The following is a 17,562-nucleotide window of genomic DNA, read 5'->3' on the forward strand; positions in this document are numbered from 1 at the left end:
AGCCTGCTGTTGAAGCTCAGTATGTTATTTGAACCCAACCTCCATACTGGCCTGGTATCCCAGAATGGAGTCTCCCAGCCTTGTTTTTGTTTGTGCTCAAGGTATTGCATGGGATTTGTTTTCCTTGCCTGCAAAATGCCAGAATGTTCTGGGTATGTTCCCTGCTAGTGCTGGCGCTGTTCCATCTCGATACTTCATCACTCCCATGCTAGTATTAGAACATTATGGTTTATCCTGGGGCTGTGGGGTGGGGACTTTGTGACCCCAGAGTAACGAATAAATGTGAAATCTAGGAAGCTGAACAATGGATACCATCTCTGGTGTAGCTGGATAAGGGAACAACATCATTGTAGCACTATCTGAGCTACAAAATAGGTGTTCATGGGATAGCAGACAGAGAAAGGTATTTACTAGGACCACAGCCACTGATATCTTTATCTCTAATAGAAAAACCCTAAGGAGGGCATGGGTCTTAGAATGAAGGAACATAAAAATCAGTAATTCTGGCTGTTTCGGTTTCAAAAGGAATGTCATTGTTTAATACATGTTGCAGGAATTTAATCAAGGACCTGAGACTAAATGTTGTACATTTAAGTTTATAGAGAAGCTCTGCTGTGGTCCCCTTAAGTCCTTAAAGGCAGTAAAACATGTAGTCTACATTAAAGAAGGTAAACCTGCCAGTAAGAATGGCATGGTGGTGCAGAGAATTGCACTGCTGTCTCACAGTGCCTGGATTGCTTAAGTTCGAGTCTGTCTTAATTTGTGTGGAGTTTGTAGTTTGATTACCAGGATAGCGGGTAGCCGTGGTTAGAGCTGCTACCTTTGGATGCAAAGTTTACTAATTCAAATCCCACTCACTACTGTAGAATGCTTGAGCAAAGTTGTCATCATCTTTTTTGCCCCTGCCTTTGGCATAGGCCGCCAACAAGAGCTCTCCAGGCATCCCAGTCCAATTTGCCCAATTGAATCCCAGTTCTGAGCCAGTCTCTCAAGTTGTCTCCAGATGTATCCCATCTCCTTCATGTCTGAGACAAATACATCAGATAAGAAACAAAGAAGACACTTGACTAATGACTACCATAGTATAGTACTTTTATAGAGCTATAAGTATGCCTACTGGCCATGGAGGAAAGGAACAAAAACTCCCAATTGAAAGTTGAGGGAGAAAAAACCTCTGGGGGACCAAGGGCCAGTGTTTGCCCACCCCTCCTGGGCATTCTAGATTAAGTAGCAATTTTAAGCCAGTTAACAAGTAATAATGATATTGTTGCTATATGGTATCTTGAATCCCCAGCTCAGCATGAAACGTCTCGTCCATCATGGTAGTTGGTCATCATCTTCAGTTAGCATGGGATTCGTCTGTCACCACCGGCTGGCCTCCTCAGGTCTTATATAGTGAGGCAGTGCTCGACAAGAAGAAAGAACAGAGTTAGTAATTTGTAACTTAAGTCAATTTAATATGCATTTGTATAAAGGTGGTAAAAACAACTAAGGCAAGTGGAATTACATTTTGAGGTGGAATGCCTGAGTGAACATGTAAATCTTTAGTCTGGATTAGAAAACAGAAACAGAAGGGGAATTTCTGACAGTAACTGGTAGACTATTCCACAGTTTAGGTGTTCTATAACTAAAGGTGCACCCTCCTACTGAGAGCTTATTGATCACAGGTACTTTAAGGTAACCTGCATCCGATGAACGAAGATATCGTTCAGGGATATAAGAATCAACAATCTCACAAAGGTAAGCCGGAGCAATGCCATGTACTGCCTTATAGGTCAAAAGAAGGATTTTATAATCAACTCTAAATGCGACCGAGAGCCAATGTAATGATTTAAGTACCAGTGTTATATGGTCGTACTTCCTACTTCTAGTGACAATTCTCGCAGCAGCATTTTGTACCAACTGTAGCCTGGATACAGTCTGGTATGGACAACCTGACAATAAAGCAATGTAAATGTATAAATAGTTCTAAATACCTTAATATTGTAAGTTGCTTTCGAGAAAAGTGTCAGCTAAATGAAGAAATATTCTCATTGTGTCTCTGTGGATTTCCTCCCAAAGCCAAGACTTTCAGGTGAATTGGGAAATCTGCATTGCCCATACTGTATGCACATCTTGTGATAGGCTGGCTTCCTGTCAGTGCTGTTCTCTATCTAAGTCAGTACACTTTGCTTCCAAGATAACCTCTGGACTGCCGTGACCCAGATTTAGAAAAGGCTTTAACAAATGTGACAGAGAAATTCTGTATATGAGCAACTAAATAATGAGTAGTGTTACAGTGGTTGAAGCACCTGTGCAAACACATCTGTGGAGATTGGGGGCACAAGGGCAAATGGGTTTTACTCATAAGACCCTTAAGCAATCTGCTTCAATGAAATTGATCTAATAGAAACATATAGTGGTAAAGCAGAAAATCTGCCAATAAAATTATTTGGCTAAAACACAATAATTGCAATTTTTCAATGCTAGACATGTGCCATGTGTCAACTTTTCTGACAAGTGAAACCCTTGAAGGATGTGTAATGTGATTCATATCATTAATGCACTCAGCACACCTGCAGGGTCATAATACTCCACCCCCTGTCCTCCAACATATTCAGTGCAAGACTGCGGTTCGAAAGCCGTTATGCCGCATAGTGTTTGCTTCTCAAGTTCCCTTTTGCTGCAAGGGCACACTAACTGTGCTGCAAGAGAGCCAGTCACAGTAATAAGCCCCAGCCAGCCCTCATCCCTCTCCCCTGAAACCCCCACCCCAGACCTGAAATGTCCTTGCACAACAGCATCTGTTGGCAGATTCGTTATTGCACCAGCAACATCCTGTGGAAAGGAACACAAAAAATATGAGGGCTGGTATTTCTGTGCAGTTTGCTATGTGCAGGGATTGCTTAGGAGCTCATAAAGCAATGCAGGTGTGTGTTGGGTGGTATACTGAAAAAGAACACCAAGGTACAGAGGTCTTCCCCTGTTTGTCGAAACCAGTGCAGGCTGAAATTTCATATTACAGCTACTACTGCTTGTGCATCTGCAGCATCTCGATGTTTTGGCACCTGCAAGTTTTGTGTCATCTGGTTTTGAGGGACGGGGTTTGTCTGGAACAAGGAAAGCTTTTTGACTCAAAAATGTGTTGTGTTTTGAACATTTCTTGTCTGTCTCCAGTCTGAATGCCAACAGCAGTGCTGCACCCCAGGGGTCCCAATATGTACACATCCCACGGTTGCTACCACTGTTTCATCTCTACAGTATGTTTGTAGTGGTGAACAGCTTAAATATTGGAATGTCAGCTAAACATGTCAGGGGTGGCTCCAGGGGTCATCAGTAGGTTAGGAAGCAGTTCTTTCCCCTGAGGCACACCTTATCGAACCATAGTTGAGATGGAGGGGGTGCAGTCATCAGATTTCAAAACAAATTGTTTACGGTTAGCTAAATACAAGTCAAACCACCTCAGAATATTACACCTTAGTCCAACCAGGTTTTCAAGTCTAATCAATAGGATACTATGGTCTACAGTATCAAACACAGCACTCAAGTCCAGTTACATAACAACAGACATATGACCAGCATCAGAGGAGATGAGAATATCATTAAGAACACATGTGAGCGCTGTTTCAGTGCTATGACCAGTGCGGAAGCAAGACTGAAATTTTTCAAATATATTATGATGATTAAGATATTTTACAATTTGGGAAGCTACAATCTTTTCTAAAACTCTGGATAAAAACGGTAGATTTGAGATGGGTCTATAATTACTTGGGTTATTACAATCCAGAATTGATTTCTTTAGTAGGGATCTAGTAATGGAGACTTTAAAAACATTCAGAACGCAGCCATTAAGTAATGACATATTAATATTACCAATAGGTTCCGTGAGCACGGAAACTGCGGCTTTCAGTAATTTACTGGGGATTGGGTCCAACGGGAGAAAATGTCTGAAATATTAAATGTGAGATAGTTTATTTTTTGAAGGATGGCTATATTAATTCCAACAGCCAATTTCTTTGATATTTAATTTAAAAATACACTTTAATTTCAATCAAATTGCATGCTACACTAATCATTGATCAGTTGTGTTAATAACTTCTTGTCATAACCACTCCCACACCTCAACCAGCAGCATCTGGCTCCAGTTAAGCACCTGCTTTCAACTGGAACACTAGGCTATAAAAACAACTACTTAACCACTTCCCAGTTACAGAATCTCACTTGAGACAACTGTCCCTGTTGCGTTTCATCCCTGTCTCCTGTCCTTCGTTCTCTGGCTCTGGACTATTTGCCAAGTTTCCTGACTTTGTCTACTGATCTTTGCTTTCACCCTAACTGCTAGTCGACCGACCATTTGCCAATCCCTAACAACGAGAAAAAGTCTATCCCCTTAATCCTGAATGAACGATCCTGCACTTGGGTCCTGCTATCCCCGTTTTCTCTGCTCCGGATGACAGAAGACTCCACTGACGACATGGACCCAGCAGAGATTGAGCAAATGCTGCAGGTGGTCTCCTCCCACGGAGCCACCCTTGGAGCCCATGATCAGATGTTGAACTGGATATCTGGCACCCTGCAAGAGTTTGTGTATCGGTTCCAGCCAGAGAAGGACCCGAGGACTGAGGCGATGCTGGCTTCAGTGCCAGAGCCTGCACCATCACTGGGTGCCGTTCCTGTTCCTGTGTCATACCCCTGGCTCACCATACCCGAACTGTACGACGGCGACTCAAAGACATGCCAAGGATTTCTCCTGCAGTGCGACCTGGTGTTTTCCAGCCGACCACAGGTTTACTGCACTGACGCCAGCCGGATAACCTATTTAGTATCCCTGCTAAGGGGACCTGTCCTCACTTAGGCCATAGAGGTTTGGAGGCAGAACAAACCCGGTTCCTATGAACAGTTCAGAAAGCAATTTGAGGCAATATTTGATCACCCCTCTGCCGAAAAGACTGCAGATCTTCGTCTGCTCAACCTGCGACAAGGGAACCGGACCGCCTCAGAGTACCCCCTGCAGTTCCACATCATGGCTGTCACCACCCAGTGGAACCCGGCCACACTACTAGCATGCTTCTGGTAGGGACTGGATCCCTGTATCCAAGCTGAGCTTGTTTACGAAGGCGGAGACTGGACCTTGGACCAGTACATATACAGAACGCCATCACCTTGGATATCCTGACTTGTGATCTACAAGACCTCCAGTCGACAGCTGGGGATGCACTAATGCCCCTACAGGCTGACCAGGACACCTGACCCCCACAAAAAGACATTGATGCTTCCAACAGGGCTTTTGCCTATACTGCGGTGGTTCCGGCCACTTCCTAGCAACCTGCCCTGAATGCCCCTCCATGGGAGATTCCTGAGCACAACATGTGATGAGTAACCCACTCCATCCACTCCTTCAGCTCACAGTTCCCATTGTCCTGTCCTGGAAGGGAGGGGCCTGCCAGATAGTTGCGCGTGTTTTGTGGACTGTAGAGCAGCTAGTAACTTCATGGACATCGCTTTTGTGAGGTCTCACAACACTCATACAAAAAGCTGTGACATTATGTTACAAGTGGGCAACCACTTGAGAAAGGTATAGTGGAGTCCTGCACAAGAGGGGTTGGGCTTCAGGCAGAGATCTGCTACAAGGAAACCTTCCTAGTCACATCCCCTGAAAATCCAGTCATCCTGGGGTACACCTGGCTGGCTCAACATGAGCCCGTGTTCTCCTGGAGCAGAGGAGAGTTGATTTCTTGGGTGCACAGTGCTCCACATTTTGCCTGTCCTGCCCTGTAGAGCCACCTCAATCGAGTGCCCTGGGTCCACGCAGGCTCTGGCTGTGCCGGAGGAATATAAAGACTTTGCTGAGGTCTTAAGTCGTGGGCATCTGCCCTGCCTCCGCACCATCCATGGGACTCTGCTATTGACCTCCTCCTGGGACTTAACCTCCAAGAGGCTGGATTAATCTACAGTCCCTTCCAGAACAGAAGGCCATGAAGGACTATGTGACCGAAGCGCTGGCCTTGGGTATCATCACACCTTCCACCTCCCCGGCCTCTGCAGGCTTTTTCTTTGCAAGGAAGAAGGATGGTGGGTTGCGCCCCTGTATTGACTTTCGAGGTCTGAACGAGAACAGTTAAGTACCCCCTTCCCTTGCCATTGATCATGGCTGCGCTGGAACAGGTCCATGGAGCACAAGTTTTCACCAAATTAGACTTATATGTATAACCTGGTCTGCAATTAAGAGGAGGCTGAAAGGAAGATGGTGTTTAGTACCGCCCTTGGACACTATGAATATTTAGTTATGCCATTCAGTTTAGCTAATGCTTCCTCCATATTCCAGGCCTTTGTGAACCATGTGCTGGGGAATTTTTCTTGCTGTATGCCTGTCTTAAAGCGCTCTGTGTCACTGCGTGAGAAGAGCGCTCTATAAAAAATAATAATAATAATAATAATAATAATTTGATAAACAGGTGTGTCCTGGTGTACTTCGAGGACATCCTACTGTTCTCGCGCTCAGTGGCCAAACATGTGGTGCACGTGCGACAGGTGCTCAGCCATCTGTTAGAGAATGGCCTTTTGTCAAGGGGGAAAAGTGCCTTTTCCTCCAGGAGCGTGTGGCCTTCCAAGGCTTTGTTCACCACAGAGATGGGATGACAATGGAGCTGGCTAAGGTTCAGGCAGTGCTCAATTGGCCCCGTCCAACCATTGTAAAGGCTCTACAGCGGTTCCTAGGGCTTGCAAACTTCTACCACTAATTTATTAGTAGCTTTAGCTTCAAGCTACCCACCAAGAAGCTCAGCCCCTATTACACTGGGCCATTCAAGATCCTTTGATGCATCACCCCGGTCACTTACCAATTACAGTTGCCACCACACTTACACACATGCCCCACTTTTCATGTCCCCCTGCTCAAGCCCTACAGTACCTTCCTCCTTCAGGCCACCCGAGGAGACCCAACACCCCCTCCTGTGGAGGTAGATGGGGCACTTGCCTATGCCGTCCGCGCCCTTCTGGACTCCAAGCGTCAGTGCGGGGTTCTGTACTACCTGGTCGACTGGAAAGAGTATGGGCCAGAGGAATGCAGCTGTGTCCTGGCGCTCAACATCCTCTGTTTCCCAAAACCATAAATACTCAACGTATTTATGGTTTTGAGAGACAGAGCTGTCAGTCATCCAGTATCATGCACAACCCCCATCAGTTCCCTAATTTCTCATCCCATTGCTGACAGGCCTTACGTTAATACACACACACATTGCCTGAAACCACTTGTCCCAAGCAGGGTCACAGCGAACTAGAGCCTAACCGTGCAACACAGGGCATAGAGCAGGAGGGGACACACCTAGGACGGGACGTCAGTCCATCACAAGGTACCCCAAGCGGGCCTCAAACCCCAGACCCTCAAGAGAGCAGAACCCGGCCAAACCCGCTGTGCCACCAAACCGCCACCTTAAGTTAACCAACTGATAACTATAGCAGCACTAGATTTCACTATACCACTGGTTCCACTGAAGCAGGGACAGGTTTCACTCTATCAGGAAAGCCCCCCTAAAATGTTTCTTGGACAGTCCCCACTGTGTTGAAAAATCACCCAATAAGTCCTACTCAGAAATGCACTCTGGATTTTAAAGGTGTTTGTATTTTTCCTGCATGACTTCCTACCTCGTAATTTGCTCAATTTTATTTAATATCTTATGAACTTTTGTGTTATGATCTTCCTCCTGACAGCTTGTTCAACTTTGGAAATAAGTACAGAATACTGTCTGGAAGAACATCACAAAATACTTGTTTGAAGTGAACATTAAACAGTGCTGGCATGAGAGATTTCATTTCTCACCAATGATTGCCTTCACAGCTCTAATCTCTAATTTTATTCACCTTTTTTCCTGGATATGTAAATGTTTTCACATAATAATTGATCTTGTAATTTTAATACATACAAAATATCGGTTTCAAAACAGCAACAACTCTTTTTGCCAGAACACTGGCAACTAATACATAAATATAAATGATAATATTAAAAAGCCACTGTATGTACTAGTGAACATATACCATATCTTTTCACTTTTAATGGTACTGTGGTTACTGTAGCAGAAACCCTTTTAAAAGCAAAGCCTGAGGTTATATTTAAAAATGTGTTTTTGCTACAATACCTGCAGTGGCAAGGTACTTCAGAACATCTACTTGGGCTGTTAGACATATTTATTTGGTTTTTTATAGTCTGTATACCAGCATGAGGTCAAATTTCATGTAAAGTGTTTGCAGTATTGCAGGGCAGTCCCATTGTAAAGTTGTCTCAGTGGAACGGAGCCTGTTTTTAGGCTGTGAATCTTTAACGAGAAACATCACCCTGGAGGGAGCAGGCAGCTGTGTTTCCAGGGCCACTTGAGCCCCTGTGCTGTGTAACACTGCTGCTTGGACTCTCACCCCATTGGTTCAACTTGAGGTCCTGTCATATGGTCTCCATGGAGACCAGGAGGTGGGCCCACAACCAGCCGGCAAGGTGAAGTATGGCGTGTGTGACTTTGAATTTGTTGATGTGATCAGATGTGAGTAATCTGAAGGAAGATACTGGCTTTTACAGAGGTCATTGTGTTACCATATTTGAATAAAAAATTACAAGGACCAAGGAAACAGACATTTTTAAATCTTCTTAGCAGTGTTTTAAACTGTAAACTATAGTAGAAGGCCCTTAGGTTAATCATTGACTTCAATAATGACATGGCATGTTTTGAAACAATAGTGTGACACAACTTTTTTCAGTGCCAGAACTGTTTTTGTCTTTCTGGACCTGTGTAATGTAAAGTAAAGTGACCCTCTCAGTACTCTTTCTTTTTAATTAGGATTTTGAACACAATATTATAAATCCTGACAAGGCAGCTCTGTGGCAACATGGATAGCACTGGTGCCCCATGGGTGGGCATGAGTTTGATTGTGGTTTACTTTGTTGAGTTTACGGGTTGTCCCTATGTTTGCATGCGTCTTCTGGGTGATCTAGTTTTCTCACAGTCCAAAGACATGTTTAAGGAGAATTGGTGATTGTAAATTGTGTTTAGTTTGCATGAGTGGATGAGTTTGTTACACTGCTTTGCTGTACAGATGTCAGAATGACTGCAGGGAATTTCTTGTAGTCCATCTACCACAGTACATGAATAAATAAAGGTGTCATGTGAATAGTAATCACTGTACGTGGTTTTGGAGAACAGTCTGTTACAGCTGTGAGAAAAAGATTATGAACTCTGCAATTATGTAGATTTCTGCATGAATGGCTCCTTTTAGGGGGTGCGGTGGCGCAGTGGGTTGGACCGCAGTCCTGCTTTCCGGTGGGTCTGGGGTTCGAGTCCCGCTTGGGGTGCCTTGTGATGGACTGGTGTCCTGTCCTGGGTGTGTCCCCTCCCCTTACGCCCTGTGTTACCGGGTAGGCTCTGGTTCCCTGCGACCCTGTGTGTGTGTGTGTGTGTGTGTGTGTGTGTGTGTGTGTGTGTGTGTGTGTGTGTGTGTGGGGGGCTCCTTTTAATATTTTGACACTTTTACACTAAATTCAAAGGATGCACCACATTCAAAGTGAAAAATTAACATACTTGGGTCAAAAAGTGTTTAAGATGTCTCACATTCTTAACAGTGGTTTCTTCCCGACTTTACTAAACATTTTATAGTAAGATTGCAACTATTTTTGTGAAAACATCTGAAGGTTGCACCTTTAGTTTTCCACAGCAGTGCAGAGTGTCTCCAGCTGACGGAGACTGGTCCCAGGAACAATTTCACATGCAAATTAGCAGTTTGAGTTCTCAGAGTGCATGTAAACAGCTTCATTCTGCTCCAGCTGGTGCAACTGGACTCCTCCTTCATCATGTGAAAACCAAATCCAGTTTCGGGAGGGGATGGCAGCCACACTACTTGGAACCCCAGAGGTTTATTCCCTTGACTTTCAGTTGGGAGTTTTTTGTTTCTTTCCCTTTCCTTACTTATAGCTTTAATAACTGCATGGATAATGTATTACTCTAGTATATAGTCAACTATTTTGGTTATTTCTCTCATCCTTTTGTTCAAGGTTCTGTGTCACTGTGTAAGAACAGTGCTCTATAAAATTAATTGAATTGAATTGAATTGAATTATACTGTTACCACTGATGTGCAAATTCCATACATGAATGTGTCAGGCAAAAACTTTTCATGGAAACTCCATTATATCTATCAGTGGGTATTTCTGTGCATTAAACTGGGAACTGTCATCTGAAGCAATCTATGGCAAAGGGCAGAGATACAGACTTATGCCTGAGAGTTTATTAATCCAAGTTCAGTCAGTTGACCTGCTTTTTGACCACTGAGCAAAGAATATGACTGAAACTGTTTCATTGTACATTATGTCAATCTAAACTGGCCAATGTAGGACAAGGCTGTATGGGAATGTAGTACACCATGGAGTATAAAAGTGTTCTGTAATGTTAGTGCTTTTTACTTAAAGTTTAGAAGAAGTAGATGTACAATACTGTGAAAAAGAAAGTGCACTGTCTTTCAATGCAAAGTGTTTTTAAAAAACCATGTTTTGTACCAGTTTATCAGTCCCCTGCATCACATGTGAATAATTCTGACTCAGTCCTTCATATGAAAGTGTTTCATCTGATGTTAGAGGGCAGTCATTTATGTACACTTCTGTGACATCTCAGTGGATTTGTGAACTTTGAGCATGCCCTTTCCAAACCATTATTCTTCTCTTTCTCAATCATACATATGTTGGTGTTTTCACGATTCTTGTCCTGTTCCATGGTCTACCTTGAGTTACCTTTTCCCTTGACATGCTGTGATAACGGAAACTCCCCAGGTTAGTGTTTCTGCTTTTATAAACATTCAGTAATACTTCCTGAAGAACAACTAGTCATGTGGATTTATTTAATACCACTTGGTTAAAATCACCTCCATGTTAGCTGGTGTGGAAGCAGTAAGGGTGAAGTTACTTTTTCACACATGTTGACTTATTTTGAATAAACAATGACAAAGTAAAATCTCTTATATGATATTTGCCACATGACAAATAACAGACTTACCTGATTTTAGGTCAGGCTAAGTATTAAATTAGTTCGGGAGTTAGTTGTGTCCTAAAATATAAAATCAGAACTGAAAGCGGGTGGACTTTCTCTTTCACATTTATGTAAATAATTCTTGGTTTATGAATTAACAGTGAATAGATACAGTTACTGTAGAAATGTGTGCTTTTTGGCATCTGCTGCCATAATGAGGCTGCCCCCCTGCTTAACTGCCCCATCCTTTTACTTATTTGCCCTAAAAAAGCATGTCACTATGTATGTAGTGGGGCAGCCAACTGAAATATGTACATACAAAGCCTCAGGGATCTCCCATGTTGTTGGGGGGCATCCAGAAATGGGGGCTGCCCCACTGTCCAGAGCTTACATGATGGCTCCTCAAGGGATCGCCATACTATTATGCTTTCCCACATCGTGTACATCCTGTCCCTCAGTCCACCATGAACCCTCCACAAAGGCCCAGAATCAAGACTGAATGAGGGTAGCAATGAGTGCAAGAGCAAAAGAGAGACAGAAGAGAAAAAGTAAGGGTAGGGTGGACACTTGTGTGAGGCAGTTGATGAGAGGTGGATGTGGGAGGCAGGCAGAGGGCCTGCAAAGAATGCTGACATTAAGGATAACCCATGAATCATTTATCTCCAGCCCAGTTAACAAGGTGACAGCTCTTGAATTATTAGCAGAGACACCAGAGCACTTTTTCTACAGCAGCAGCCTGAGGGGGCAGTGGGGACTGGGAGAGAATGTGGGACACCATCATAAAAGGGACTTGCCAGCACTGTTGAGCTTGATTATTGTGCAGCCCAGCAAGACAGAGAGAGCAGGTAAGAGAGAAGGTGAATGAATGGGATCATTATATGGCTCATCTTGCTCATGCTGGAGACTTGTTGCAGCTACCTTGCTGCTTGCTGCTCTGTCTAATAGCTTCAGCAGCTAAGCCATCAAGGTGTCCCCTCAGTATGTGGCCAGTGTTGAGTCCTTTCCCTAGGTCGCACACAATATAAACAGAAAAAGAAAAATACTCTCAATTCTTACTTTTCCATTGCCACAGGCAGCACACACAACTATAGAGTAGGTGTCGCAGGTCCAGCAAGAGGATTCTGTAAGCAAAAGCCAATGGCCACCTTGAAGTGGACTACAGCCAAGGAGCCTCACAGCAACACCTCACCGTGAACAAGAGAGGGCCACAAAGATGTATTCATAAACCTGTGGGGACAGCTGTGGTTAGAGCTACTGCCCATGGACTTGAAGGTGATAGGTTTGATTCCCACCTCTGCCTGCAGGGCCATCGCTAGTGGGGTGAAAGGTGGTGACAATTATAGAGACCCTTGCTGTCCAGGGGGCCCCACTAAATGCAGTAGTTGCATTATATAGGCCCCTACTCTATGAAAAATTATAGGGTATATATTACAGCTTCAGCTTGTCTACCTGAGAGTTAAATGAAAACCATAAAAACAAGCAATTTCCTGAAGAGGTTTTCTAAATATCTCCTCTCCCCTCCCTAAAAATGGTTTAGTCCTATGGTTATTAATTATTTCAACTCAATCAGTGACAAACAGCAGAGGGACCCAAAAAAATGGTAAGTCCAGCCCCAGCTAGTGAACATGACCATTCAGAGCTGAGGCTGCTTTGAGAACAGTTGAAGTTAGAAATGAAGTTACAGTGGAAGAACAGGAGACTGAGTGATTGAAAATGTTGGGAAAAAAAAACATAAATGTGACTACCAGAAATTTAGTGAAAAGAAGGAGAGGGAGTAAGGGTGCATGGTGCATTCACAGTTGGAACTCCAGTCCCAAGAAGTAATTGCGGGCGGGAGTGGACTGCCCACTTAATTGCAAGAACTGCTAGATCCCAGTTTATCAAGACCTTCTTTAACAAGACAGGTAGTGCACTGTAGGGAAGTCAATGCGATGAGATGCCATGAACAGATCATTTCGCCTCCTGATTTACTTTTGCAGGAACAGGACACCTAATAAGAGCTGCCGTCTGCACGCCCCAGCCTGCTGCTACTGTCACATCATTTTCTCATTATTGTACTGGCACGTGCTCACTGAACAATACACGGTCAAAGTCCCTGTCTCTAACAGACTGAGCCAGAGACTGCAGGTGCGGTGCTCTCATGTCTGTTATTTTATTCAATTGGTTCACCGGGGATCGACCCTACACCCGTTACGGGGAAGGAAAGGGGAGGAAAAGGGGGAAGTGAGAATGAGTATGGCAGGGATTCTCTGGGGTCGTTTGGGACTGGGGCCAGGGGACGGTCACTGCTACATGGTCCTCGTCCTCGTGCTCGTGCTCTCGCTCTCCTTCTTGATCTCTCTTTCTCATTGTCAAGCACAGGGAAAGAAATAGGGGGCTTCATTATCCCCAGCTGTGGCAACCCTGTCCCTCTCTCTGGCCCCTTCCCTGGCTGCCTCGATGTGCCACAGTCCTCCACCGCCACTTCCAGGCCCCCAGCAGGGGGGGACAGCGGGGCGCTACACCCACCCTGCCCTCCGTGAGAGGAAGTCCAGTCCCAAGAGGTAATAGCGGAGGGAGTGGACCGCCCACTTAATTGCGAGGCACTCCTTCTCAGTTGTGTTATATCTGCACTCCGGGGGAGCTCATTTGTAGCTAATTTACAGTAAGGGCCTCCACCCTCCCTTTACTTCCTGAGAGAGGACTGCATCCATCCGCAGGAGGAAGAGGAGAGAGAAGTTAGGACAGGTGAGGACAGGACCTGCACACAGCATTTCTTTAATTTTCTGGAAAGCAGTCTAGTACTGCTTCGTCCACTGAACCGGATCCAGGGACCCTTGACTGGTGAGGTCTGTCAGGAGGGCGGTTAGGGTGGAGAACCCTGGGATAAACCGACAAAAGTAATTCACCACCCCTAGGAAAGACCTCACCTGTTTTTTGGTCTTGGGGACCGGAGAAGCTGCAGTTGCGGCCATTTTGTTAATTTGGGGCTGAATCTGTCCATCTGCCAAAAGGAACCCCAGATACTGGAGCTCACTCCTTCCAATTGCACACTTCACCAGGTTTGCTGTGAGGCCTGCCTCCCTCAGGGACTGTAGGACTGCCCTCAAGTGGGCCATATGCCGGGGCCAGTCAGGGTTGTACACAATGACATCATCCAAATAGGTCGCGGCATAACTGGCATGGTACTTGAGGACCTGGTCCATGAGCCTCTGGAGGGTGGCTGGGGCCCCATGCAAACCAAGCGGGAGTGAAACGAATTGTTGTAAACCAAAAGGAGTGGAGAAAGCCAAGATGTCTGTGCACTCTGAAGAAAAGGGAATCATCTGCCAGTAGCTCTTGGTGAGAGCCAGGCTCGAATAAAAACAAGCAGACCCCAGTCTGTCTAGCAACTCATCCACTTGGGGCACTGCGTAAGCATAAAACTTTGTGACTGCACTGACTTTTCAGTAATCCACACAAAAACGCACGGAGCCATGTAGCTTCGGTACCAACACCATCGGACTGCTCCAGTCGCTATGATGATTGCCAGCTGCAGCATTTTTTCAAGTTCATCCTGTATCACTTTGCACTTATGGATAGAAACGTAGTACGGGCGGCTACTCACCGGCCCCCCTCAGAGGCTGAATGTGGTGCTTTATGAGAGTTGTCCAACCCGGCAGAGGAGAGGACACGTTGGCAAACTCCTGCACCTGGGTTGCCTCCCAATGCTGTAGGTCTGACAGACCTGGCCTTAATTTGACGGGGGAGGGGTCTCTGCCCAAGTCAGGCAGTTCTGGACCCAACTTGTCCTGCACCGGGACCGTGGTTGCTAGGGAGGCGACTGGTGCGTCTTGCCAGTGTTTGAGGAGGTTAAGATGGTATATCTGCCTGGCCCCGCATCTGTCGGACTGGAGGACCTCATAGTCGACCTCCCCTTGGGCCTTGCCACTTGGCAAGTAATTTGGACTGTGACGTGGGAAGCAACCTTATCGCTTGGCGGAAGTGATGTAACCTTGTCCTCCAGTTGTATGCGCACCTGCCTCTTCTGAGCCTGCTGCAGATGTTCCTGGGACAAACAACCAAGAGTGTGTAAGCGTGCCCTCAGATCAAAGAAATGTTACACTTTATTTTTGCTGGGGCTGGGCCCCTTCTCCCATGCCTCCCTCACAATGTCCAACAACCCCCTGGAAGCCGGATACACAGTAGCTCAGAAGGGGAAAATCCCGTGGAGACCTGGGGCACCTCTCACACTGCAAACAACAGGGGGTTTAACAGTTGGTCCTAGTTTCTGGGATCTTCAGCAACAAATTCAGAAATCATATTCTTTAATATCTTACTGAACTGCTCCACAGTAACAAGTCATCCGTTTGGAGATGAAAAACGCTGGTGCGAACGGGCTGAACTCCCAAAAGTTTGTACAAGTTCATGAGTGCACATGACATAAACATGGTGACCTGATCCGCAAGGTTTCCTTTGGGAAACCCACCCTTGTGAATATTTTAAACAGTGCCACCACCACTGCGTTAGCTGACATATTTCACAGGGGAACCGCCTCTGGGTACCACGTGGCATAATTGAGTAGCACAAAGCGAAAACCCCGCGCGCTCCACTCCAAGGGGCCAGTGAGGTCCATCTCCACCCTGTCTAATGGGATTTCCATAAGAGGAAGCGGATGCAGCGGTGCATGCGGTACAGTGGGCGGATTCACCTGCTGACATTCTGGGCATGCGGCACACTAGCGACGGACATCGTGTTGGACTGCAAGGAGAGGCTATTACGGATGACAACGAGGGGGCCTCGTGGGTTGCGGCCAGGTGGTTTTTCCGCCAAGCGGATGATCTCCGCGAGGGTCTCCGGCCGGTGGCACTGGAGCCAGTTCACAGTGGAGGCCGGCATGACTGCCATAAACTGCTCCAGGGCCACCTGTTCCACGATCCGTTCCGGGTCCTGCCAGTCCGGCTGCAACCAACTCCGGGCAGAATCCAGGATCCGTTGTGCGAACAGTAAGGACCTGGCTGACTCACCCCACCGCAGGCCCCACAAGCGTTGGCAGTGTCCCTCCAGCGTCAGACAGATCTGTTCCATGCCGGCCTCCCAGAGGGTTCTGTAATCAGCTGCTGCCGCTACAGGGACTTGCAGGGCCGCTGTCAGGGCTTTCGCCCATGTGGAGAAGGATAAGCCACAAGGCCCACTTCTCTGGGGCCCACCGGCAGGCGTGGGCAGTGCGCAAGGAAGATCTCCGCATCATCCTCCAGGACTATTTTCGGCAGGCGGATTGGGGCAGTTGCCAGCTGGGCTGGGAGCTCCGCGATGACTGCCAGGGCTTCAACCAAGGCACAGTGCTCTGCCAGCTGGGACATCATCAGCGCATTGAGCGACTCCTGCTGCTGGAGCTGCATCTGCTGGAGAATGCACTCCAGATGGTCTGCGTCCATAGTGCAAGACGATCCTGGGTTTCAGCACCACTATAACAGACTACGCCAGAGACTGCAGGTGTGGTGCTCTCGTGTCTGTATTTTATTTGATTGGTTCACCAGGAGGGGGGGGGGCAGTGGTGCAGTGGCGCAGTGGGTTGGACCGGGTCCTGCTCTCTGGTGGATCTAGGGTTCGAGTCCCGCTTGGGGTGCCTTGCAGCGGACTGGCGTCCCATCCTGGGTGTGTCCCCTCCTCCTCCGGCCTTACGCCCTGAGTTGCTGGGTAGGCTCCGGTTCCCCACGACCCCGTATGGGACAAGCGGTTCTGAAAGTGTGTGTGTGTGTGTGTGTGTGTGGTTCACAAGGAATCGATCCTACCCCCTGTCATGGGGAAGGAAGGGGAGGAAAAGGGGGAACTGGAAACGGGTATGGCGGGGATTCTCCAGGGTCGTTCGCGACTGTGGCTGGGGGTCGGTTGCTGCTACACCATCCTCCTGCTCTTGCTCATGCTCTCACACTACTTCTCTGTCTCTCTCCTTCACTGTCAGGCACAGGGGAAGACATAGGGTGCTTCATTATCCCCAGCTGTGGCAACCCCGTCCCTCTCTCTGGCCGCCTCAGCATGTCACACCATCTTTTTGCACTATTATGTAAATAGAGTTGGCTTGTATGACGTGGAAAAAGTAGATATGCGCCATGTCACAAGGATTACAGATCTGCCAGCTGCTGATGTGATATCTTTTAAGATAACAAAACTGTCAAGAAAATGCAAATACAACTCACTTCTCTTGGATGGATTGTCATGGTGTTCCCCCGGAGCGGATGCGTTGGACCCAAGTGCGGAGTACAGCATTCTCATGGGACAATCCAAAAGACATGGTTGTGAAACAGGCAAAAGGTAACCGATGTGCGAGCGAAATCCGACAAGAGAATCCAAGAGTCGTAATCCAGTAGATAGGCGAGGAGTCGTGGTAAACCAGCAAGTCGAGGAGCAGGAACGAGGAGCAGGAACGAGGAATAAGGGAAGTCAGGAGATCAATAACAAGAAGCGCGAGTGAGTAGCTGAACAAGGTTCTGCAAATGTGCGTGTTCCGCGCTTTCCTTTTATATGTTCGTCCCCAGATGTGTTGCAGGTGCACCTCATTGCGTTGAGGTGGAGGGCATGACAATACCCCCCCCCCCATGAGCGGCTCTCGCTGCTTGGTGATG

The 17,562-nt window shown here is 46.6% G+C and overlaps 1 protein-coding gene across 1 annotated transcript; it reads right to left on the bottom strand.

The window, feature by feature from the left end:
* Window positions 1-14,707: 14,707 nt before the first annotated feature.
* LOC108942750 (zinc finger protein 202-like) lies at window positions 14,708-16,135 on the bottom strand. Its single transcript, XM_018766228.1, has 2 exons — window positions 15,648-16,135; window positions 14,708-15,005 (listed from the first exon to the last, which is right to left on the bottom strand). The coding sequence occupies exons 1-2, from the start codon at window positions 16,022-16,024 to the stop codon at window positions 14,858-14,860; spliced, it is 525 nt and encodes a 174-aa protein (XP_018621744.1). The 5' UTR covers window positions 16,025-16,135; the 3' UTR covers window positions 14,708-14,857.
* Between the last annotated feature and the right edge of the window lie 1,427 nt (window positions 16,136-17,562).

Source organism: Scleropages formosus, chromosome 8 (genome assembly GCF_900964775.1).
Source record: "Scleropages formosus chromosome 8, fSclFor1.1, whole genome shotgun sequence".
Lineage (NCBI taxonomy): Eukaryota > Metazoa > Chordata > Actinopteri > Osteoglossiformes > Osteoglossidae > Scleropages > Scleropages formosus.